General features: G+C 37.2%; 1 protein-coding gene across 1 annotated transcript; it reads left to right on the top strand.

Moving 5' to 3' along the window:
* The first annotated feature begins 240 nt into the window (after positions 1-240).
* LOC129443153 (ralA-binding protein 1) lies at positions 241-24,740 on the top strand. The gene is made up of 10 exons (XM_055203583.2): positions 241-353; positions 4,085-4,417; positions 5,084-5,521; positions 7,964-8,313; positions 8,532-8,693; positions 15,569-15,700; positions 17,585-17,695; positions 18,017-18,138; positions 19,745-19,865; positions 22,041-24,740. The coding sequence occupies exons 2-10, from the start codon at positions 4,171-4,173 to the stop codon at positions 22,341-22,343; spliced, it is 1,986 nt and encodes a 661-aa protein (XP_055059558.1). The 5' UTR covers positions 241-353; positions 4,085-4,170; the 3' UTR covers positions 22,344-24,740.
* Positions 24,741-25,977: the final 1,237 nt, after the last annotated feature.

Raw genomic sequence — 25,977 nt, 5'->3', positions numbered from 1 at the left:
CATGAATGAATCCAGACATCATTCATTCAGATTTAAGAATGCACTGTTTGTATCTTGCTCAATAGCTTCACCTGCTGCTCACATATGCACCTAGAAAATGCTGAAAATCGTGTATAGAACTAATTTAACATTTACACTTTATTTCATTCAACTAAATTAAATCTGTATAACTGAGCACATGTTCCTACATTTCACCATCAATAAAAAATAAAATGTACAATAGCTGCTGGCGGAGAGATTTTAAAGAACATCAAGTCCCATGGTTCCAAAATAATGCGTTGTGCGCATGCGCGCGTGTCATTTGGCACGTAAACAAGCAACAGGAAGTACAGCTATTACATTCATCTCATCAGGTTTGTGCAGTGATTGTTTTATTAATATTTCTGCTCGTTTTTTCTATTAGATTGCATATTTAATGTTTTTTATTGATAATTCAAGATATTTGTTATTGATTAATTTAACGATAGTTTTACTTAAAAAATAATAGACTTTCGTTAGCTAGCATGCTAGGCTATCCATCCATTCCATCGGAATTATTATATTTTAATCGTTATTATTAATGTACGTTTTGCTTGTGGGTTGAACATTTTATCAGGATGCTGTTGATCTGGATATTGCGTTTTTATATATTGTGTTTTAAGAGTCCGTAATTTCTTCTCGGGTGTGTTTGTCCATTCAGCGAGACAGCTGCTGTCAGGAGACATTTGTTTGCTTTTTATTGAAGTCATAAAATCTTTAGGATTGTGTCATTTGTATACGTCTGTCTTTGCTTAGAATATGTTTGAACCTTATATATTGTAGAAAGGGTCCTGTATTAAATGTAACAGTTCCCAAATTGTTATATATTGTATATTTGTATGTAGGTAACTTAGTGGACATGACATTTATGTGCAGTGTAACATGGTAGACTTAATCACAATACTCTGTAGATGTATATATGTGCATTTTTCTATCATGGATAGTATGAATGGCTGTTATTCAGCCTGCCATTTTAACTGAAAATATTAAATATGATTCATCAAAAGATAAATCCCTTTCTCATGACACTATGGGGCGGTATCCCGGACAGGGATTAGACTAGTCCTAGACTAAAATAAATGTAAGAGCTGTCCAATCTGAAAACAACTTGCACCGACATATCTTAAAATACATCAGTGCCCTTTGTTTTGCCTCAAAATGCACACAAGTAATGTTTTAGTAAGGCATGTTTGTTAAAACTAGTTATATTTCCTAATTAAACTGAGGCCTAGTCCATCCCTGTCTGGAAAACCACCCCTGTGTTCCTAAATTTAGGTATTAAAGTTATCATTTGTTTACATTTATGTAGGTTGATTTTATGTAGAAAACAAATCACGAAAAATTACTGGGTTTTTACAGACAGGGTCACATAGTTTGACACACTGCAAGATTTATTAATCTTAGTTAAGAAATAGATAATACACCATTAACCAAAATGAAAAACCCTATTGACATTTTTCATTGTTTGTTTATGTTAGCCAATGCAATTAATAATATACAACCTAATTGTAGGCTAAAGTGTGACCAATTTATTATTATTATCACTCAGTTTCATTGCGGGTCACGTTAGCATTATGGTTGCTCTCAAAGGGCCTGTTTCATCTGTAAGACTTTATGAATAAATCAACTAAATTAATACCTAGTATTAAAGTATAGAAGCCCAGGGCAAATAATGAGTATTTAAAGTTTATTTAAGTGTTTATTAATATAAAAAAATGTAGTAACAAAAACACATGCATGTGAGCACATGCTCCGATTTCTCTGTGATTCCTTCATTGCTCATGTAATAAAATTGAGATGCATTTTCAGGTTCCAAAAATAAAATTTATAATAAGGATGAAATAAATTGTAAGCTGTCGCATCCACATCAAATGAGGGCTTGAGTTTGACACCCCTGCTTTAGAGCACTTGGCAAGCAGTTTTTGCTTTATACTTTAAAGGTGCAGTGTGTAATTTTTAGACGAATTTCTTTTGACAGCAATGCAATATAAATTTGATAACTATGTTTTCAGTGATGTATAAAGGCCTTACAAAATGAACTGTACTGTTTTTAATACCTTATAATGAGCAATTTTTATTTACATACACCCCGGGTACCCTTACATGGAAGCTGCCATTTTTGACATCATTCTACAGTAGCCCTAAACAGACAAGCTGCTCTACAGAGCGCGTTTGTCACTATGTTGTCTCAGACGATGTTTGTCCTGTGATGGCTACCATAGCTTTTTAAGTGCTTCAAAAGGGAGGGGTGCAGTTTACAATCTAAAATCTACACAATCTATATAAACGCTGCCATAATTTTTGCGTATGCACATATATGTGCATATATGGGTGATTCTCACGAAAACTTGGTTTTAAAAATGTCAAGCATGAAAATGTAAAAATTTATTAAATTTAATTTTTTTCCAACCAGACATTTAAAAACAAAGTCTGGAGTAAATGGTAACATTAATTTAAAAACTTTTACTTATCATTTAACACTTTTTGTAACATAATTAAAAAAATTAGTCCTAAAAAATCTCATTACCGCAACAGTCAGAAAACATCAACACTGACATATTTTCAAAATGACATGACAAACCTGAAAGAACATAATTTGGAGATTCTGCACATGCATTTAAAATCAAAGTATTATGCTTCTATTAATTAAATTAACATTTAATAAGCATCTGTTGCGGTAATGATAATCAAAATGTCGTGTAAGCATTCTGACAAGACAATATTTCAAATTAACTGTAAAAAAATGATCTTACCTGGTAGCCATCTTGAAGTAACTGGTCCATGTGCTTGGTCACTCAAAATCAAACTTTATTAAAATTCTGTATGTGTGCTTAAACTGTTCTCAAAAAGTGTTGCGGAGGATGAGAACATCAGGCATGGACACATCATTTTCCTAATTTTTCTTCATTATTATTATACATAAATATTCAGTAAATATTTTTTCTGTCATCTAAAGTAGTCTAGCAAAACATCCATTTATTTTTTTTCTTAATATTTTTGTGTTAATTTGATTAAATTACAACATAACGCATGTTCAAACACAGCCGGACACATTGCGGTAACGAGAATTTCAGCAGAAAATGAGATAAAATTTCCAATTATAAATTCTTATGTTGAAATCACACATTGTGCAAGGTAGAACACAGTATTGTGTTAATTCTGATGCTTTTTAATGTTACTATATTACACATTTTAAAGCTAAAATCATTAGTGCCGTGGTGTTTCAATGGTTTCGTGAGAATCACAAATATGCATGTATAAAATATGTGACCCCTGGTCCTTTATTTCAAGGTTAAGTCTTCATCTGATGTAGGAACACATGTATTTACACAACACACTGTCAGCATGAGGGACTGAACACGGAGCTGAATTAGGGCTGGGTGGTAAATCGAGTTTTTGGTCATATATCTGTATGAAAAATCTACATCCTCTATATAGGTATGACCTGATATGACCCTCATTTCAAACAGAAGCTCTGACAGAAATGTACATTGAAGTCGGACATAAGCTTTCCAACCAAAAAGCTGGTTATGTGAAATACCCGGGTATGTTTAAAATAAAAACATGTCTTCTGTATTCCCCGTGTGCGTGCATCAACTCTCGGTTACCAGTAGAAGTTTGATTAAACTAACTCTTGTTTTGGAACCGACATGATCAGGGTAAGCAGGTTTTGGGTTAATCAACCGAAAGTTCAGGGTTTCGCTTAAACCCGCTTTTTGTAAAACACTCCAGGTTTTAAGTTGTGCACTTGTATATTTTCAAACAAGGAGGAATGCCTTGTTTTTGAATTTTATTTTCATTGTAAGGTGTTTCAGTAAAGGTGATCGTGATATCTCACATGAGGCTTTGACTTGAATGAAAATTTATTCCACTTTGCAGAATATACCGGCAAATTTATCCTATGCCAAAATTACCAAGATATAAATTCTGGTCATGATCGCCCAGCCCTAAATAAATATACAACTATTTTTATACAAATTGTGCATCGAAAACAACAAGAGAAAAACATTTATTTGAAACCATGTTCATTGTTGGATTTCACAAGGTGTTTATTTTCTCCTTTTAGTGAAATGGTAAGGTGACTTGTTAAAGTCCAAACAGCCAATCCCTGGGCAGCGTGCTGAAAGCAGCCAATAGCAGGGCACAGCAGAGATGACGGAGTGTTTCCTCCCACCCACCAGCAGCCCTGCGGAGCAAAGGAGGGCCGATCACCCTGGCGGAGTGGCTCGTACCCCGAGCTCCGAAGAAATCAGCCCAATTAAGTTCCCGGGTCTGTATCGTACGGGCGACCCCTCACCCCCCCACGACGGACACCATCATGAACCACCAGATGCAGCGTCCGATGATGACAAGGAGCACAACAAGAAGAAGAACAAGTTCAAGAAAAAAGAGAAACGCAGTAAGAGAAACTTTTCATGTCTTTTGGTGAAGTCATCCTGTATTTCTCAAATCTCAACTTACATTGCAGAAAAACAAAAATGACATTTTTCCCTCCAGTATCATGCAGGCCTAGTTTGTAGTATGATGGTCTCCCCACAGTCAGTGGTCATTTGTTTTAGTTGTTTTTGCAAATGTGTGCAGACAAGGGCGAATGTATTTTCCTACCACTATATTTAGCCCACCTGCAGCAGCCTATTGCGAGCAAGCAGGAAGAGATGGACATTTTTAGGACACTCCCTGTCCCTCCCCTGATAGGTGTGTGGAGGAGCCGGTTATGAATACTGGTAGACAGAGTCAGAACCGGATTAGTTAACTGCTGATTAGTGTTTTGAGTTCAGAAACAGCTCAGGGTGAAGCAGGTGTCAGGACGCAGAACTGGATCACTAAAAAAAGAAGCAGGCACAAGGGAACACCACTAAATCGTACGCTGACCTCTTTATAGCAGTTTTCGGTGTCTTGCCCTCATTTCACGCTGGATTCTCGTTTCGTTCTCGCCTAACCTTGAAAAAGAGAGGAGCAGAGGGTGGATTTTGCAAGGCTAATAATTGCACGTTTTTTTGTAGCACAAGGTCTTAGAAGAAGGATGTAAATAATACTTCTTCTCTCTGCTCTTTTCTTATCTCAGCTGAGGGATACGCTGCTTTTCAGGAGGACAGTTCTGCCGATGAGGCAGAGAGTCCGTCCAAGATGAAGCGTTCCAAAGGCATCCACGTCTTCAAGAAACCCAGTTTCTCCAAGAAGAAAGAGAAGGATTTCAAAGTGAAGGAGAAAGGTCCGAAGGAGGAAAAGGCCAAGGACAAGAAGTCTAAAGACCTGACGGCAGCGGACGTCGTGAAACAGTGGAAAGAAAAGAAAAAGAAGAAGAAGCCCACCACCGAACCCGAACCTGTTACTACTGAAGCGGTGCCGATGACGCCCAGGCCGATCTTCGGAGCACCTTTAGGAGAAGCGGTGAGGAGAACAGCGCTGTATGATGGGATACAGCTTCCAGCTGTCTTCAGAGAGTGTCTGGACTACATCGAGAGCTATGGCATGAAATGTGAAGGCATCTATCGTGTCTCCGGTATGCAACTGTTCTACTTTCTTGTATTTCTGAATATGCTATACATGACACACATTCTGTGGTGGATTTTAAAAATGTATATAGCACTTTTTTACAATGTTTTACAACATGACATACCTTGACACTTTTATCTTTTTTTTTCTTAAACACAATTACGGATAGTTTGGTGAATACAGAACTATAATGTTGAAAAAACATCGCTGTGCAGTTAAAGGAATATTCCACTTTTTATTAAAAATCCTGATAATTTACTCACCCCCAATCCACAGTCATCAAATATTTTAATGCCTTTCGAGAAGAAATTACGTTTTTTTTTTTAGGAAAACATTTCAGGACTTTAGTGGACCTCACACAATCCCAACCGCAAGACAATCTTAATTTTTCGCCAAAAAATGCGTACTTTTAAATAGGGCTGGGTATCGATTCAGATGTTCCAGATCGATTCGATTTCGATTCATAAGCTATCAGATCGTTTCGTTTTCGATTCTCGGTTCGATTCTGATTCTCAGATTATTTTTATACTCATTTCTCGATTCAACTCAATGAATATAGATTTAATACAAATATTATATTTATAAAAAAGAACAGTGAACGTAAGTTTACAAGTGGGTAATTAATAAAAAAATTAAGAGCCACAAACCTGTATACACTTTTTTATTTTAGGTACACTTGGGTACATTGAAACAGAACCCATCTCTAATTTTCAAATGCATACAATTATGTTAAATACAATACAATTTTGATGCAAGATGAAAAATATATGCTGAAAAAAGTCAGAACAGTCGCATTCCTTGATCAAACATGATCAGGTTATTTAATAAAAAAAATCGATTCGTGGCATTTGAGAATCGATTTTTAATCGACCACGTTTTAAAAAATGATTAATCGAAAAATTGTTGTTGTTTTTTTGCCCAGCCCTACTTTTAAACCACAATTTCTTGCACTAGCCGTGTGATGCACCAACGTGACCTTACGTATTACGTAATCGCATCGAAAGTTCACGTATGGTGTATGCGAAACTACAGCATCAAGTATGGATTAAAGAGGACAGTTCAGACATTGTTGTATGTGAAATGATACTAATTAATGTCTTTGTGTCAGTTTATTGTTTAAAATGCTCCACAATTGTGCGTTTTACATATTTAACGCGTTACCATTCGGCTTGATCAGGTAATACGCAAGGTTGCGCCAACACGTCACACAGCTAGTGCAAGACAATACAATTTTGATGCAAGATGAAAAATACGATAAGTTGTGGTTTTGGCCAAAATGACAATCTTTTTTCTACATAAGTTCCTTAAGGGGGTCGCACACCGGACGCGCAGCTGAGCACCGCGCCGAGTAACGTCTAGGACAGGGGTGTCCACTTCTGCTCCTGGAGCGCCGGTGTCTCTGCAGAGTTTTATTCCAACCCTAATCAAACAAACCTGATCCAGCTAATCAAGGTCTTACTAGGCAGACTAGATACTTTGAGGCAGGTGTGTTGAGTGAAGTTTTAGCTAAACTCTGCAGGACACAGGCCCTTCAGGAACGACTTTGGACACCCCTGGTCTAGGACAACTCGGAGGTATTGTAAACCAGAAGTAAACATTAAATCATAGTCATAGCGTCTACTTCAAAATGCAAAATATACGTTACCAGCCAATGTTAATCGTTAATGATTTGTAGGGCTGTAACGATTAATCGTGCAAATGCGTGTTTTCTCAATAAAAGAATTTTAATTTATTACGGTGAAATCCCGGCACATCCCAAAGCCAGGGGGCACTCTTGTGCAGAAACACTCTTTGTGCAACAGAAGCAGTAGCATTACAAACGCTATTTTAGGAAATGTTCGCAGAAATATTTATATCACTGTTCTTCAAATTGTTTTAGGTATTTTCATGATAATAACGAATATTTTGAATAATTTTGTTTAACGAGTGTTGCTTTTTTAAATGCACGTTTTAAACGACTCCGACTCGTAATGATTTTAGATTGTTAAGGACTTTCTACTGACCAAATGTGCACAAGCTGTGCATGAAACACAGAATTGCAGCCTTGCGATACAGAATCGATTTTTAATGGGACACACGGTTAATCGTTACAGCCCTAATGATTTGGGACAAATTTGATGTCATTTAATGTTAAACTATGTGAGTGGCGCTCTGTGTGCGTGTATACTTATAGAAAACAATGTGTACGAATTTTTTTTGAACGGCGCGGCGCTGAGCTGCGCGTCCGGTGTGCGACCCTCTTTATTCCTCGCTTAAAATTGTTTAGTTCCTTTGAAGCTGCATTGAAACTGTAAACTTTTAAGGCCCTCATTTTTTTTTCCGACTGAACAAAGAAAAACAAATATCTTAGATGACATGCATGATTTTTTTTATGAAAGTGGAATATTACTTTAAAAAAATCTACATGTATATACTGTACTGTATCTACAATCTACTGTTCTCTCCGCAGGTATGAAGTCTAAGGTGGATGAGCTGAAGGCATCGTATGACCGTGAGGAGTGTCCCTGTCTGGAGGAGTACGATCCCCACACGGTGGCCAGCCTGCTGAAGCAGTATCTGCGAGAGCTTCCCGATAACCTGCTGGGTAAAGATCTGGCCCCACGTTTCGAGGAGGCCTGCGGGCGGCCCAGCGAAGCAGAAAAACTGCAGGAGTTTCAAAGGCTTCTGGGAGAGGTGCCTGCTGGGAACAGACTTCTGCTGGCCTGGCTCATCACTCACATGGACCACGTCATCGCCCGTGAGCTCGATACCAAGATGAATATCCAGAATATCTCCATCGTTCTCAATCCTACTGTACAGGTGAACTGGAAATCTACCGTTCTGCCTTTGATCATTTTACATTTCGCTCTGACACGAGCCTATTTCAACCATGCTTGTACCATCTACAACATAGCATGTGTCATAATGCAATAGTCAAATTATTTGTAGCTTTTAATCTCCATACATATAATTTAAATAGGTAATTAACAAAACTGTGACAACTCTTTCATAACAAAAATTATGTTCTTCTGATTTAGATCGGGAACCGTGTGCTGTATGTGTTTTTCACTCACGTCCGTGAGCTGTTCGGTGATGTAATTTTGAAGCCGGTTGTCCGTCCTCTGCGCTGGTCCAACATGGCTACCATGCCCACCCTACCTGACACCCAGGAAAGCATTAAGGAGGAGATTCGCAGACAGGTGGGTTACAAAATATGCTGTACACATGCAATACACAAAAACAAGCACTTAACTTCAAGAAATGGGTGAAGTTCACGAAACTTTTTGGAGTGTGTGCTGATCATATTTAACCTTATTAAAATGTTTTGCATTGTCATTTATTTTCTTGAAAGTTAATACAGGTATACTGGGACAGGTTTTCAGTCACCTCTTGTGTCAAAAAGTTTGCCAATTTTCTGAATTCACTTTACAAAGTCTCATTACCTTACGGTAATAAAGTTTGCAACTGTTCAGGCTCTGATAATGATTCAAAAGTTAATCTGTAGACTGCATCTCAAACCTGTATTTACCACGGCTTTATTTGTTTAAGTTTTACATAAGAGAGTTCGATCGTTGTGCCAAAGGCAAATCTGACCTCATAACAGGGAAACAAGTGTGATATTTAAATTAGGAGTTGAATCCAGTCTGTATTAGTGGGGTGAAAGTGGAAAGATAAACAGTATCAGTATGACAGTTTGAGTCTATATTGTAGCTGCTTTCACTTTAAAGGAAGATTTCAGTGCTGACTGAGAGGTTTCTTATTTCAAACCCCTTAAAAATGTAATCGATGTCATGTACAATTTGTTTCATTTCAATATTTGACCTATTTTGTATTATACAGTACTGTGCAAGTCTTAAAGGAATAGTCTACTCATTTTCAATATTAAAATATGTTATTACCTTAACTAAGAATTGTTGATACATCCCTCTATCATCTGTGTGCGTGCACATAAGCGCTGGAGTGCGCTGCGACGCTTCGATAGCATTTAGCTTAGCCCCATTCATTCAATGGTACCATTTAGAGATAAAGTTAGAAGTGACCAAACACATCAATGTTTTTCCTATTTAAGACGAGTAGTTATACGAGCAAGTTTGGTGGTACAAAATAAAACGTAGCGCTTTTCTAAGCGGATTTAAAAGACAGGGGTGTGATTCTTCCAGATAAATCCGGAATTCCGGCTTTTCCGACCTGAAAATGAGGCTTTCGTGAATCATGCAAATCCAATTTTTTGTGTGTGCGTGTGGGTGGGGGGTTGCAAGGCACCGTTATAAATAACCACATATCACTACGCATTAGTCTATTTATTTGTCACGATGGAACTTCATTCAAAGCAGAACTCACCAAAGAGCTTGCAGTCAGATCTCCGGCGTGTGTTGTTGGCTGCGAATTTTAAAAAAAACATGCGTTTGCCAACAAATAGTATGAGAGAAACACATCTTTCACTCTCAACCAAACTAACAAACTAGCCAATCAGAAGTAGAATGGGGAGGGGTCTTTGAGGTGCGGCTGAGGTCCAGCTACAGATGCCGCGCGGCCGGGGTGAAGTCGTAACAAGTTAACGTTGTCAGCAGGATGAAGAGTAAGTTTATGAAGCCTAGGTAAGACAACCTAATCGATAAAGGACCTAAATCAGTGGCGCTGGGCATGGATAGAAGGAATAGGCAGAGACAAACAGCATTTTAGTAGTAAGAAAATTAAGAGAACCCGCCAGGTGTTTGCTACGGAAGCCGAGAGAGGCCATGCACTATTATTATTTTTGCTTGCTTGTTTTCTCGTGATCACGACTTAATTTCTCGTTATCTCGAGATAACAAAAGTTGCATTTTTGTGATGTGATTAAAGCTTACGTGTACTCGATGTTTTGTTTGTAAACAGCAAAAGCATATTTTGCTAAATTAGCATTGATGAACAAACGAGATTTTACTTGGATCAAAGATTCGCTCAAGCGGAATTAGATGTCAATATTTACAATTTGACAGTGGTGAATTTAGGGACCGTCTTTAAGTTACTCAATACACGTTTTTACTTTTAACAGCATTTAAATGGAATGACTGAAAGTCAACAAACAGTCACAAAACCCACGTGTTTATGTGGTTGTCAGCTATAATGCACACTTTTTAGATTGTTGATATTTAGGGTGTATTCACACCAGGAAAGTCCGCTAGTTCACTTGCTTTGGTCCGGACCAAATGTTTTTTATTTTTTTGTTTTTTGGTGCGGTTCGCATTCACACTGCCCTTTTTTCAAGTGAACCAAAATATGTAAACAAAACCACATGTGTATTAAGGTCATTCATTCATTGGACAGAAATTATCACGTGGGGGAAAGCAGGAAGAGCAAAATAATAGAGATAATTCATAATGCAATACTTGTTCTGTTACTGATTTGGTGTTATCAGCAGGTAAAGCAAAATACCGACACTATATTGAGAAGCACACAATTTAATTTCATCTAAACGATATTATATTATTATATATATTTTGAAAAGACAGCATCGACAGCATGTTCTGACAGTTGCGCTGTGCAGATTATGTATCAGGTATAAAGTTATCAGTCTTTTGCGCCGTACAGATAGAGAGATGCGCTGTATACGCGGCTTTCATTATTCATACAAATATAGCTATTCAGATTGTTCAAACACAATTATTTCAGTCCCTCCAGGATTTCACGATTTATTTTTGCGATGCAGTAATTGCGTGGCAGTAATGTTTAGAAATTTGCACAAAAATAGATATTTTTCTCTCCAATTACGATACCAATGCGTGTAAAATATTAAATGAGAAGTTCTCAAGTAATTAAATAATAAGTAAACAGTCAGTGATATATTAAGAACAGAGAAACAAAATGAACATATGAAAAATAAATACAACCTCAAGGTACAGATACACTGTTTGTTTTTTATTTAACCTAGACAACTGTCATACAGTGGTTTGCCAAGATGATTTAAGGAAAATGTTATTAAAATAATTAACCACGTAGGGCGCATAAATATTTTATAAATGCTTGATAATAATGAGAATATATGAATCAATCCTTATCGCCAACACTGAGAGAGGTGCGTTGCGTAATCTTGTTTTTTATGGTTGTTTCTTGAAAAGTTTGAAAATTACTTACCTACAGTAATGCACAATAGCCACAAGTCCAAAGCTACATTTTCCCTATAATGTGTGTTTATTTTTTGTTTTATTATTATGCGTGTATGTGACCGGACCATTCAAGTTCAAAGCCTTAAAGGAAAAAGATCGGTCTTCACGCGCTGACAGCATGCACAAGTTTGCTAACGCTGAGATGAGATGGTAGTGGACAGATGCCTTTCTTTTGTGTCCCAAATTTTCAACAACTTAATATTAGGACTAAAACAGTAAATTGAAATGCATTATGACATTGCTTCACCCAGTTTTTGTAATTTATGTGAGACAGCAGATGCGACACGCAGCTCACAAAGACCTTTCACGTATGTATCCTCATGAAAATAATTAATTATACTAGATAACAATTAAAAACGTAAAAAAAAATGTAGTAATGTGCACAGGAGATTTTGATTGACTGTTATATGTGTGCGGCGCGGTGTTGCTGGTGATGGGGTGCAGGGTGCTGGAGAAAGATTGAAGTAAAATAAAGCCAGAAATGTTTACCAAGTTGTCTTACTCTGTATCTAAGAATATTAGATAATTTTATAAAAAATATAATAAGACATTTTAAATTACTGATATTATTTTGCCATGAAATAAATAATGCAGGTTGGCAAGACATTTCTTTTGATTTTGCGTTTTGTTCCGCGATTGCGGAAAAAAGTTAAATTACGCGGATTTAGATGCGCTGTTTGTATGCATAATATTCTGCTATTACAATAAAGGTATTCAAAATCATTGCCTTACAGTATATGCACGAAATAAACTGCTTGATAGCGCGTCTCATAATTTTCCATAATGCTTAGTATGTGTTTATTATTATTTTTATTAAAACAGAACAACATTAAATTAGTTAAATTACTCGCTTATATTAAATATTAGAATAGACGGAAAACACTATACCTTGATAGCGCGTCTCATAATTTTCCATAATGCTTAGTATGTGTTTATTATTATTTTTATTAAAACAGAACAACATTATATTAGTTAAATTACTCGCTTATATTAAACAATAGGAATAGGCGGAAACCATTACCCGCCTTATAACATAAATAAATCTTAAGATCCTTAGATTTTTCGAAACAAATGATTAGCTTGCATTTCTTAATGAATATAAAACTACAACGATATAAAACATGCACAAACTCACCTAAGTTAAGCAAAGAAATAAAACGTTTATTATTACAATAAAGGTATTCAAAATCATTGCTGTACAGTATATGCACGACATAAACTGCTTGATAGCGCGTCTCCCACTAGCAGAATAACAATAATATAATACATTTGGTGCGAATCGAGGTCGGTACATGTTCACACCTTAAACGAACCGTACCAGAGTTCGTTTGGAACCGGACCGAGACCACCTCTTCAGCTGGGTCTCGGTGCGGTTGTTTGGTCCGCACCAGAGTTCGATTGCTGTATTCACACCTGCCCAAAAGGTCCGCACCAAGGGGGGAAACGAACTTGAGTTCGATTTAATCGAACCAAACAAGGTAGGTGTGAATACACCCTTATTTAAATAAACTGTTAAATACTATTGAAGATAGAAACGTGTACAGTATTACTTTAGAGATGGTCCCTAAATTCACAAACATGAACCGTCCAACTTTATTTATTTATTAAGTCTACACATTAGCTACACGTGTGGTTACGGCGAAGACCCCAACTCATATACATTAGCAGTCCACTTCAAAATACACTCAATATTATATTGACAGGAAATTACATTATGACATTTGGATTATCATGTCAGGATAACGAGAAAACAACTTTTGTTTTCTCGAGATCATGAGAAAATTAAGTCGTGATCACGAGAAAACAACTTTCGTTATCTCGAGATTACGAAAAAACAACTTTTGTTATCTCGAGATCACGACAAATTAAGTCGTGATCACGAGAAAACAAGCAAGCAAAAATAATAATAGTGCATGTCCTTTCTCGGCTTCCGTAGTTTGCTGCTTTGACAAAACTGTCCGTTTCAAATCAGGCTATGCCAGTAATGTAAATATCAGATTTCTCGTCGAGGTGAAATGCTGTCTCGCAATATCAATATAAAGTTGCGTTTGTGTCAAAACGTTTGCTTGCATGCATTATTATTCTGTAATCACTTACGTTAACGCATATAAGTTACGCGAATCAGATCCAACGTCATCCTGATGAACACACGCATACGTTTGCTCCTCTTAATGGTTTGTGAATCTGGCAGTAATGCTTGTGATTACAGAATAATATAATGACAAACACACACATTCATGGATCTGGTTTGCCTGTGTGTGTGTGTGTCTGTGTGTGTGTGTCTGTGTGTGTGCGTGTCTGTGTGTGCGTGCGTGCGTGCGTGCGTGCGTGTGTGTGAAACGCGTAGCTCGGCTGTGCCAAAAGAACTATGCAAAAGACAAATGCACTTGACTGCCTTTCCAGAAAGTCCTAACATTTGAATTAAGTAACAAATGTTGTAATCAATAATTAATCTGTATTAAATGCCCCCACTAATTATTCTATAAACATTAAACATGCTATGACCAATAGCAAATCCCATTTATCAAATTGTGTATGTGCCTTATTACCATATGCAACCAAAGATTTTACTAAAAGAGCATACATTTGTTTAGAAGAACATAAAAATCCTCATAGATCTGGTCACTTATTTTTACTCTCAAAATGCACCACATTGATGTATTTACTTTTAAATGCACAAAATGATTTTGTTCAGTCTGATGCAGTGGCAAGGCTACATAATGGTCAGGGTGGCACGTGCGTGCATGTGTGCATATGTATGTCGCCACGTCATGGTATGTGTGCCGTATATTTTCCTGCTTTTTTGTCCTTTGCCAATCACACCTATGAAAAGAGGAACTATATTTTATGGCGTAATAGCACTTTTGGGAGTACTTCGACTCGCCTGAAAAGTCCGCTCCCCTTCTCACTCTCATAATGGGAGAGGGAGGGTGTTACTGCGCTGAGTCGAAATACTCACAAAAGTGCTATTACGCCATCAAATATAGTTCCTCTTTTAAATCCGCTTAGAAAAGCGCTACGTTTTATTTTGTACCACCAAACTTGCTCGTATAACTACTCGTCTTAAATAGGAAAAACGTTGATGTGTTTGGTCACTTCTAACTTTATCTCTAAATGGTACCATTGAATGAATGGGGCTAAGCTAAATGCTATCGAAGCGTCGCAGCGCGCTCCAGCGCTTACGTGCACGCACACAGATGATAGAGGGATGTATCAACAATTCTTAGTTAAGGTAATAATATATTTTAATATTGAAAATGATTAGACTATTCCTTTAAGCCACCTCCACCAGACTTGTTGATTTAGAAGTTTTAAAATCAATCCATATTTTTTTTGTAATCTATTTTATTAAGATACAAACAGAAAATACTGGAAATATGTACAAATAAATAAAATTTCAGGACTAAGTGTCTTCTTTAGGCATCGTCAGTGTTTAGTGTGACCTCTCTTGGCACTAAATACATTTTGAGCGTTTTTAAGCAGAATGAAGTAAAAATACTAATTTCTTTAAAATTAGAAATTATGATATAATTTTATTTAGGTTTAGAGATCCTGCAGTTTCTGCTATTGCTCAAGTGGAAAAAGAGTTTACCCTAAAAACTTGACAGATCAATTTACATTTTATACAGTTTTAATACTATATACACATTTCCTGTATTTTCTGGATGCATTCTATTAAAGGGACTGAGAAACAATTATATATGATCACTATAACATTGCAAAAACAAACAAATTTAAGTCTGGCATGGTGGCCTAAGACTTCTGCACAGTACTGTATGTTACCAAATAACTAATATATCAATTAGAATGTATCAAAAACCATTTAGGAGAAATGTCGACACAAGAAATAAGACCTAAGCAGACTTTAATGTAATTTCTGTGTTGGAGAAACAGTTGAAAGATGTCATTAGTGATATTTCTTTCTTGCAGGAGTTCTTGTTGAACCGTCTACACAGAGATCTGCAGGCAGGTGTAAAGGATCTGTCTAAGGAAGAGAGACTCTGGGAAGTGCAACGCATCGTCACGGCTCTGAAACGCAAACTCCGCGAAGCCAAAAGACAGGCAAGAGATGCAGGACATTGATACATCATATCTTATATACAGAGAAGGAGCTTGGCAGAGTTTTCTTGGGTTAAATGAGGTTTTAAAGCCCGTGTTATATAGGGCTGTCACTTTTGAGAAAAATCAAATTCGAACGGATATCTAATATCATGCAATGTATTCGAATATATGCAATATCTACATGCCCCCGCGCGCATAAAAAAAAAACACCCTAATGGAGATTCAATTCGAAATTTATTAACAGTGATAGTCATAAACAGGACTGTCTGGATTATTATTTTTTTACTTAATGTTTGAAACAGCAGGTTATCAACTTGTATGAATACCAACTTTTACGAATTGCCACAATTAAGCATGAAAAAAAACATAATTCTATCTTGACATGCACATTAGGCTATCTTGTTCATGTCGGTCCAATTTAATTCAGAGGACTCATTGGTTTGGTGTATTCATTTTCATTGTAAGCCTTTAAAAAGTAATTATTTTAGATTCAATTTTGCAATATTTACAGCTTAAATTATCTATTATAATTTTTAAACATTTAAAATATATCTGCAGAATTACGAATTTTTAAATTCGAAGAAAAAGCAAAAAAGTCACGTCTTCCCTCTCTTACGCACAGTTGCCGTCGGTGCTAGACTGTAAAAAATGCGCTACACATGGCATTTTAAAAACCGGATAGTTTATTTATAGTTCGAATACGGATATTTCACGTCATGTTCAAGCATATTCGAATATCGAATACAAAGTGACAGCCATAATGTTATAGTCGTGCGCAAGGTCTACGCCGTAGCTATTCCACAGGTTAGGGCTGCACGATAAATCGCACGCTATTGTAACACGCATCTCGTCAGTAAATCGCATCTCGTTAGTTCACTGACTAGTTACTTCTACGTGGACCGCAAGCGCTGTGATTGGTCCACTAGAACCCGTCCCATCAGTTTTAAAAAACTGTGTCATGGGTATTTCCGTTTGCGACGGTGAGAACAAAGATGGGTGAAGTTGAGGATTTAACTCATATTGCAACATAAGTCGCTGTTTAATTACTTCCATCACTGCTGGGTCTTCTTAAAACATACACAAGTTGCAGTTTCTTCTTCGTTTTGGGTTCAATTGGCCAAGCTGCTTCTTTATTGACGGTCGTGCCGCTACTGTGGTTACACGCGTGGATACTGCCTACCAGCGGTCTGCATGTGTGTTTGCACGTCGACGACGCCGCAGAAGTATATGAAAACAGGCGCGTAACTAACACTGTAGCAGTTAAGCGTAGGATGTACGCACACTAAAAAGAGCACTTTACTCTTAAGGGGGTCGCACACCGGACGCTCCACGTCAAGTAGAACTAGGAAGTATCGTACACCGGAAGTGCACATTAAATGGCGCAAGATTAGTCAGATAGCGTCATCTTCAAAATGCACAATATACATTAGCAGCCAATGTTAATCGTTAATGATTTGTGACAAATTTGATGTTATTTAATGTTAAACTATGTGAGTGGCGCTCTGTTGCGCGACAGGGATTTGAGCAACTTTCTTAATCGTAGCTGGTCTCCGTGGCCAGGCGCCACCTGTCGGTGCCAGTGTGCGTATACTCTTAGAAAACAATGTGTTTTATTATTATTATTATTTTTTTTTTTTAGACCGGTCAGGCGACCCCCTTTACCTCGCCGACAATGGCGGAATTATGGATTGCGTAAAAACTCGTCATTAGCTGCGTTTCCATTACCCTTTAAATTGCGCAAATTGGCCTTAAAATGTTTTACAGGTTTATCACAAGCAGTGTGTGTTAAGTTTGGTAAAGCATAAATGCATGCAAGTATAATGTTACATGAACACTTCATTTTTATTTTGCTATACTGTCCTCTCTGTCTTTCACAATCTTCAGGAGTGTGAGACTAAAATCGCACAGGAGATCGCCAGCCTGTCCAAAGAGGACGTGTCAAAGGAGGAGATGTGTGAGAATGAAGAGGAGGTTATTAATCTTCTCCTGGCGCAGGTGATGCTCCGCCTAACATCATCATATTTCAATGCTGTTTTGTTGTGGTGGCAGAACTGGAACAGCTAGCTGAGAGATAAACAAATCATCCTGGTGAATGTTAAGCAAGGCTGGGTATCTAATTGCATACAATTTTAATAGTAGTGCATCTGTGTACCCACTACCTTTTGTTTGTGAGGGTTTTCTTTTTGATTTTTTAATGTTGATCAATGTGAGGCCAAACCTGCTATTGATTCACCCTACACAAGGGGGACCACGCACCAAAAAATTTGAGAACCATTCTCTTTGCCTTAAATGGTCTTTCTCTGGCGCCCCCTGCAGGAGAACGAGATCCTAACAGAGCAGGAGGAGTTGATTTCTTTGGAGCAGGTGCTACGCCGGCAGATCGCCACAGAGAAAGAGGAGATTGAACGACTGCGTGCAGAAATCGCTGATATACAGAGGTCAGATATCACATAAAGAAAAATAATCAAATGTCTAGATAATTATGATTGTGGTTGATTAAAGGGTTTGGTTTAGATGTATGATAGAAAAGCATGGGGGTTGTGAGATTATGATCAAAATGTCAGTGCCAAATTAAATTAAAAGTATACAAATAAATATGTAAAATTAAATGCATTGATAAATACCACTAAAAGCCTTTGTTACCGATGCCATTTTATAAGAAATACAAATTTTATTGCATCCATAAATTTAAATTTATTCGATTATTTGGGCATTAAGATAAAATAAGTCGTATTTAAGGGTCAACCTTCCGGGCTATGTCGTAAAGCCAACACGGAAGTGACAGCAGTAGGCTTCGTGCCCAGCTGCACTGCTTCCTGGGCTTCGGCCGGCTCCTTGTTTCCTGTCTGCCATTGTTGGACACGCTGGTTGATCAGGTGTGCCTGACCTCAACAATAATCAGACACACCTGAATTAATCAGTTTGTTTGTGACTACTGAGGTCAGGCACACCTGGATTAATCCGAGACAGGAAACAAGGAGCTGCCTGAAGTTCGGGAGGTAGTGCAGCTGGGCATAAAGCCTATTCATTGACTGTCCGCTAGAGACTGTCTACAAAAATAGAGTATGGTTATCGGATGCTAGTTATTTTCATTCATAAAACTTTAAATATGGATATTTCTACAACAACACAGCACGGATTATCCTCAGAAGGCCTTTCTTTATTATCCTGGAGCCGTTTGGATTTCTTTGGGGAAGGATAAAGTCAATTTTTTGGACTTGAAGGACGTGGACCCTGTAACTTAACATTTGATTAACTGAAAGATCTAAAACATTTTCTAAAACAACAAAAAATGTGTTCGTCTGAAAAATTATGGACATATGCATCTCGGACGGATTGGGGGTGAGTCAATCATGGGTTTAATATCATTTTTGGCCGAACTATCCCTTTATCTCCTGTCAGCATTGCATTGTGACCGAATCTTTCAAACATGGTAAGAAACATTACATATTCGGCTGACGTCAGAGGTATTCAGGTCAATCACAACGTACAGATTAGCTGGCCAATCAGGGACACCGAGCTTTTCTAATCCGTGCGTTTCAGAAAGAAAGTGACATCTGGGGCTACAAAAATGTACGGTATGTGGAAAATAATGTGTTTTTTAAACCATAAACTACACGAATACATTGTATACACAAAATAACATTGTTTTTTAGCAATGAAATAGGTGCTCTTTAAGCGAACAACAAATTACACTTATACACGCACATTGTGCTGTAAAACTACTAAATAATTGCGATCCCAGCAATTGAAATCCCAGATGGCCTCTTTTAGGATTTTTTTTAAGTACTGGTGTCCAGGACGTAATAAGTTTTGCGAATGTTTTGTACATTGCAGGTTTGTAAGAATATAGCTCTAAATGTGTGATATCAGTAAAAAGCGCGCATAAACTGCTACCTAGGGCACTTTTCAAATCACAGTAGGTTCTTCAAAGACATAATGTATAGAAGGTGGGTAACGCAGACAGAACAATTCCACAGACTGAATCTCATGCAAATGTCATTTCTGTGTTTCTTTCTTTTATGATTGAAATCCCACACTCAGCCGTCAGCAGGGACGCAGTGAGACAGAGGAATATTCGTCAGACAGTGAGAGCGAAAGTGAAGATGAAGAAGAACTGCAGATGATTCTAGAAGATCTGCAGAAACAAAATGAAGAACTGGAGGTGAGAGAATGAGATTAAAGATGGTCTTTTCTCTTTCTTTACAATTATTATTATTATTATAAAGTGTTTGTTCTGCCGAAAGTAAACAAAGAAAATAAAGTGAAATAGATCCAGCTATTGGTAAATATCTGAATCAAGTGCAGATTTAAATGTATTATTATTATTATTATTATTATTATTATTTTTATCAGGGCTTGACATTAAGTTTTTGAGGAACTTGTCCTTCGGACAAGTAAATTTATGTTTCACTTGTCCATGCACAAAAGTCACTTGTCCGGGTAAAGATTTATAATATAATGTATTTTTTGTGTTTTGCTAATAAGTGGCGGAGCAAGGGATTTTTCATAGGGGTGGCCAGGCAGGGGCCAGCAGTTACTCTGTGGTGGCACATAAAATCTCTATCATTCAACCTTAAAATACTTTTTAAGTATTATAGGTGCGTTAATCACAATGATGTATAACATACAATTGCTACAATACTTTAATTAACGGCACATAACGTTAAGTAACATTGTTTGAAATTTAACTTGTCCAGTCGGACAACTAATTTTCTCTTACACTTGTCCTTCAAAAAATCCACTTGTCCCGGACCAGCGGACAAGCCTTAATGTCGAGCCCTGATTATTATAATCGTTATTTTTTTGTAGCTAAAGTAGACATCAAAAAGGTCTTGACAATGCCATGACAGGCCACATTTAAAACATTCATGCCTTATACCTATGCCTGGATGTTGCAACCAATTTGGCAATTTTGGGCTTTTTTTATGTGCATTGGATTTTGATTCAATCCAATTCGATATTTGATTTAAAAAAGTTGTTTTGCAGACATGGAATGTCATTGTTGTGCTGTCACTTTATGACCTACATATACGGATCCAGTGGCATTTTGAATTTTTTGTTAATATGTCCATTTAAGTCTAGTTCAAGTAAAACTTCTCAAACATGAACACCTGTTATGCGTTGTTTTTATTATTATTATAAAACAATAATAAAAATGGGCAAAGTAAAAACTTTTGTAACGGTGCCATACTGACCCCGAACATCATTCACGCTTGCCCCGGCCATCTGGCACTCCTTATTGTCGAGCCCTGCTTCAGAAATAAAGCGTGCATCAATTTAGGGATTTCCTGAATCAGTATTGTCTAGTTAAGTTAAAGATCGATTAAAATCAGAGAAATTATATTTTTCACCCAGCCCTACTAACAACCAGTGCAAATTCAAAATATGTTTTCGGAGTGGCATGTATGATGCTCGTCATTCCAAAATATATGTTCGTCTCGTCATGTGAACCTATGTACATCATGCGTCTTGTCAAAATAAGTGCCTGCTGCACACGCTCACATTCACAAAATACTCGCAAAGACGATAACTTAAAGGGGTCATAGCGTGAAAATCAGACTTTTTCCATGTGTAAGTGTTATCAACCTAGAAAACGTGAAAAAGAACAACCCATTAACTTTGTTTGGGTAAGCCATTTCTGCAAGCTTGTGAAAAATTATGTCGTTCAGATTTCCCCTGTTTTGTGAGGTAGGTAGCAAGGCGAATTACAATAAACCCCGTCCCTTAATCTTCACTATCCAACCATGGCACTGACATTTAGTGCAGAGAGAGAAAAAAAATATTGACAGCACAACTGAGTTTCAATTACAACAAACTACCATTATCAGTGTATGCATTTCATCAGCTCATTTGCCTTTTAAATAACACACCCAAAAACGGCACACTTTTGCTTTAGGCCTACAAAGTGGCAATTTTAATATTCTATAATACATGATCTGTGGGGTATTTTGAGCTAAAACTTCACATACGCACTCTGGGGACACCAAAGATTTATTTTACATCTTAAAAAAATCTCATAATATGACCTGATTACACGAGATTAGCCGAGTATCTGGCAAACGAAAGCGCCACTTTTATCATAAACCCTTTAGACGCGTCTGCAGCAGGCACTTATTTTAACAAGACGCATAATGCACATGGTTTACATGACGCGCCGAACACGTATTTTGAAATGACGAACCACACAAATGACGGGCTAAATACATGTTGTGACGAGCTTCGCATCGTGCGCCCTTGAAAAAGAAGTCACTGGCCGCCACTGCTCACAACAACCCTTTACTGTTATTAAATCAATGCAACCCGTTCTGAGAGACACGTGTTTCGTTTCTTTCTCCAGAATAAAAACACTCATCTGAATCAGGCCATCCACGAGGAACAGGAGGCCATATTGGAACTGCGCGTTCAGCTCCGCCTACTTCAGAGCCACAAACTGCAGCAGGAGCTCACAGCCCCACCCACAGCCGAGCAGGCGGAGCCTAGCCCAGAAGAACGATCTAGAGCGGATGAGCCAATCAAGCGTGCCGCTGTAGTCCCTGTAGATTCCACCGCTGCGGCCGCTGCTGCTCCAGCCAATGGGAAGCCTGGAAAAGATGCTATGAAACCATCACCAAGCAAAGACAAGAGGGAGGCCAACCTGTAAAGCATCTCACCTTCTTCGCACCCCTTCATCAGTTCACCTGCATTCGTATCCGTGCTTTTCTTCGTCATGGGTTAAAGGCAGCACTCGGGGGCCGCCACCATTTCAAAAGGTTAAGTGAGGTTTTTATACTGGATACGAAAGGAGGGGTTGTGAAATGTTAATGTCAGAAAGGAGGCCCGTTTGAAACCCATTTCTAGTCGGACTGGAATTAAATGCATTACATTTACACATCTGTCGTCTGTATATGAAGTTTAAGCTGAAATGAATGTCGGCACAATCAGATCTGTGTTTGAATGCTTTAGGTAGTTCTCCTTTTTTATAGTATTAAGGATTTTTGTTTAAAACCTTGGTGAATTTCAGTGAGCCTGTTTAGGTCACATATTAATCCAAAAAATGAGAAATTGTATTTTGCATAAAGAAAATGAAGTCTGGATTTACATATTACCTTTTAAACATATTTTCCACTTGCTTCATTATTTACCATAAAGCAAATGTTATTGTAATTGTGCATTATTTAGTCCTAACAATCTTCATTTTCCTTATGCAAAACCTTAATTATTTCACTTAATATATGGTAGGGGTTAAATGTGACCCCAGTGTATTGCAAGGTAAAGCATTTCAACAGGTAAAAAGAAGTCAGTAAATCAGAAAATTGACATTCGGAGATAAACATTGCAATCATTTCACACTTCCACAGCTCGTTCTCTTCTTATAGTTCAAAGACATTAAGATCAAGCTGATCTCAGTCCTGCAAAATGAAGTTGTTTGGGTTCTGAAACCATTGTGCCATAGGTGACTGTGTGCGACCGCACAGAAGAATTTATCTGAAGATGCTCTGGGACATTGTAATACATCTAGATTGTATTTTTACCTGAGGATATTCTAAGGAATCAGGTTTGAGCATTTATTATAAATTTCACTATTTAATATTCAATAAATATATATGAAAAATATATACATCTATACTGTAACTGCACTGAAACGTGCAGATGTGCACTTAAAGAACAATAAATAGTTGATCGCCATTCGTTGTGAAATTGGTAACGTTTTTGTTCGTTTCCATGTAAATTTTCTTTTAAACTTCAATGCATATGGTGAAGCACATGAATCACATTTTTGATGATAACGTTTGAGGGGTATTATGGGATGTTGTGATATATTTAGGTCAGTTGTTAATATTTTACTGTGCAAATCTCACTAGGAAAGGTCATATTTTACTCCAAACTAATAAAAATCACTTGTATTTTGAATACGGAAAATAAAGCCTGTTTCAGGTTTATTATTATTATTTTATTTTATTTTTTAATTTTATGTTATTTTCATGACAATAGAGCACATTTTGATAACACTTTAAAATAAGGTTGTATTTGTTAACATTAGTAAATGCATTAGTTAACACAGTGGTTCTCAAACTTTTTCAACGTGTGGCCCCCCTTGTATGCAGTGCATTCCTTCGCGTCCCCCCAAAGAAAATTTATGACAAAAAACAGTGCTAAACTAAACATTTTAATTAAACAAAACATTAAATTATACAAAGTAGTGGTTCGTAGCCTTATTTTTTAGTTTTAATTACAGAGAATTCATGATAAATTCATGTATTTTATTAAATGTCATAAACTGGGGCCCCCTGGCACCATCTCGCGGCCCCCAGTTTGAGAACCACTGAGTTAACATAAGCGATATAGTTTATCAGCATTTATCCATCTTTGTTAATGTTAATGCCAATACAATTGTTCGTGTTAATTCATTGTGCACAGAATATAATATAAACAAGTGTAGTTCATGTTATCCAATGCATTAACTAATGTTAACAAATACAGCCTCATGGTAAAGTGTTACCAAGTTTTCCATTAAGACTATTATTATACAGTAAAGATGTTTGGGCACATTTAAAACAGACTTTATTTTCTTTATGCAAAATATTTTTTATGTAACCCATTTTCTTACATGTTTTTGGGAGATCACACAGTCATTCCTGACGTTTTTGGACAGTTGTTACAGATGTAATGGCACACGTTTGATGTTTATTGATGGAAATTGATCATTTTGGAAACTTGCACTAGATTGTTACCTATTTTCTCTTTTATGAATGCAGATATTCTGTCATTTTCATGATTGTTTGTGCAGAATGAATCTCGAATGCTAGTGTACAACATTTATATGGATTCATTTATATGTTTTTCTTGATCATGCCATCAAGCAAGCTTCATTTAAAAAATAGCTCTTTGTTTTTCTTACTGTCTTTCTGCTAGAACATATCTCAAGGAGGTACGTTCTTGCTCGACTGCTTTGAAAATTGTGAGTTATCATTATTATAGACGAAGCTTTTTGTAACTCAAGTGCATTGTGACAGATTGCTGCGGTAAAAAATAAAATGAGAGTCTGGTCAAGTTTGAACAGTTTTCTCATGCGTGCCGTAAATCAGGATCAACCTGTCGCTCCTGTGTGATGTCCCACAATGGCCGATGTGGTTGGTGCTTTAACAACATTGTTGGTTATAAGATGTACCTGGTCACAGAAATCATAAGATGAATTCAAAGAGTATTCAAAGATGTAAAATAAATCTTTGGTGTCCCCAAAGTACATATGTGAAGTTTAAACTCAAAATACAGCATAGATAATTTATTATAGCATGTTATAGCAAATTGCCACTTTGTAGGTGTGAGCAAAAATTTGCAGTTTTTGGGTGTTTCCTTTAAAATCCAAATGAGCTGATGAAATAGAGACAGAGCACATTTATTCTAATTTGAAAACCATGCCCAATCCAAGTCTCCATTGACTTTGTATTGCGATAGGCCGCCTCCTTGTCATTTCTGGCTTATAACAAGAACAGAATGGTGCCTAGAGAGCTGCTGTGTGACAGGGTGTACAGCTAACAAGCTAAAAAACACAGAAATCATTTTTTATAAGCTACCGAGCCGTAAAATCCAGCCTTTAAGGAGACATAAGTGCATCGCCGATAACGTTTTCTTCCAGTGGGCGTAGTACTAATAATAGTTGTACTATGAAAGCTGCCTGTATCCACTTTTGTGTCTTTAAACGCTCGTTTTTTGGGGGGTCGACAGCTTATAAAATTTGTTTCTGTTTTTTGGCTTGTTGGCTGTGCACACTGTCACGCAGTAGCTTTTAGGCATTGTTCTGCTTTTTGTTATAAGCCAGAAATGGCAAGTAGGTGGCCTCTCGCAATACAAAGTCAATGGAGACGGATGATTTGTTTTCCCCAGAGGGCGTGGTTTTCAGGTTATGACGCGTTGCACTCTGTCTCTATATGCAAACACTGATCACCATAATGGTGGCTTGTTGAAATTGAAACTCAATGAGCTTTCAATTATTTTCTCTCCTTTTTTTTTGCACTAAATGGCAGTGCCGGGGTTGGATATTGCAGGTTAAGCAGCGTTATTATTACAATAAGATCCCCTTATGACATCACAAGGGGAGCCAAATTTCATTTACCTATTTTTTCACATGCTTGCAGAGAATGGTTTACCAAAACTAAGTTACTGGGTTGATCTTTTTCACATTTTCTAGGTTGTTAGAAGCACTGGGGACCCAATTATAGCACTTAAACATGGAAAATATGTCCCCTTTAAGACTTCTTAGGGCTTTCCTCTTACCTGCAGGTTTTATGTGGCCT

The sequence above is a fragment of the Misgurnus anguillicaudatus genome, chromosome 2 (assembly GCF_027580225.2).
Source record: "Misgurnus anguillicaudatus chromosome 2, ASM2758022v2, whole genome shotgun sequence".
Classification (NCBI taxonomy): domain Eukaryota; kingdom Metazoa; phylum Chordata; class Actinopteri; order Cypriniformes; family Cobitidae; genus Misgurnus; species Misgurnus anguillicaudatus.
Note: the sequence above shows the minus strand (reverse complement) of the source record. Positions and strands in the feature narration are given on the sequence as shown.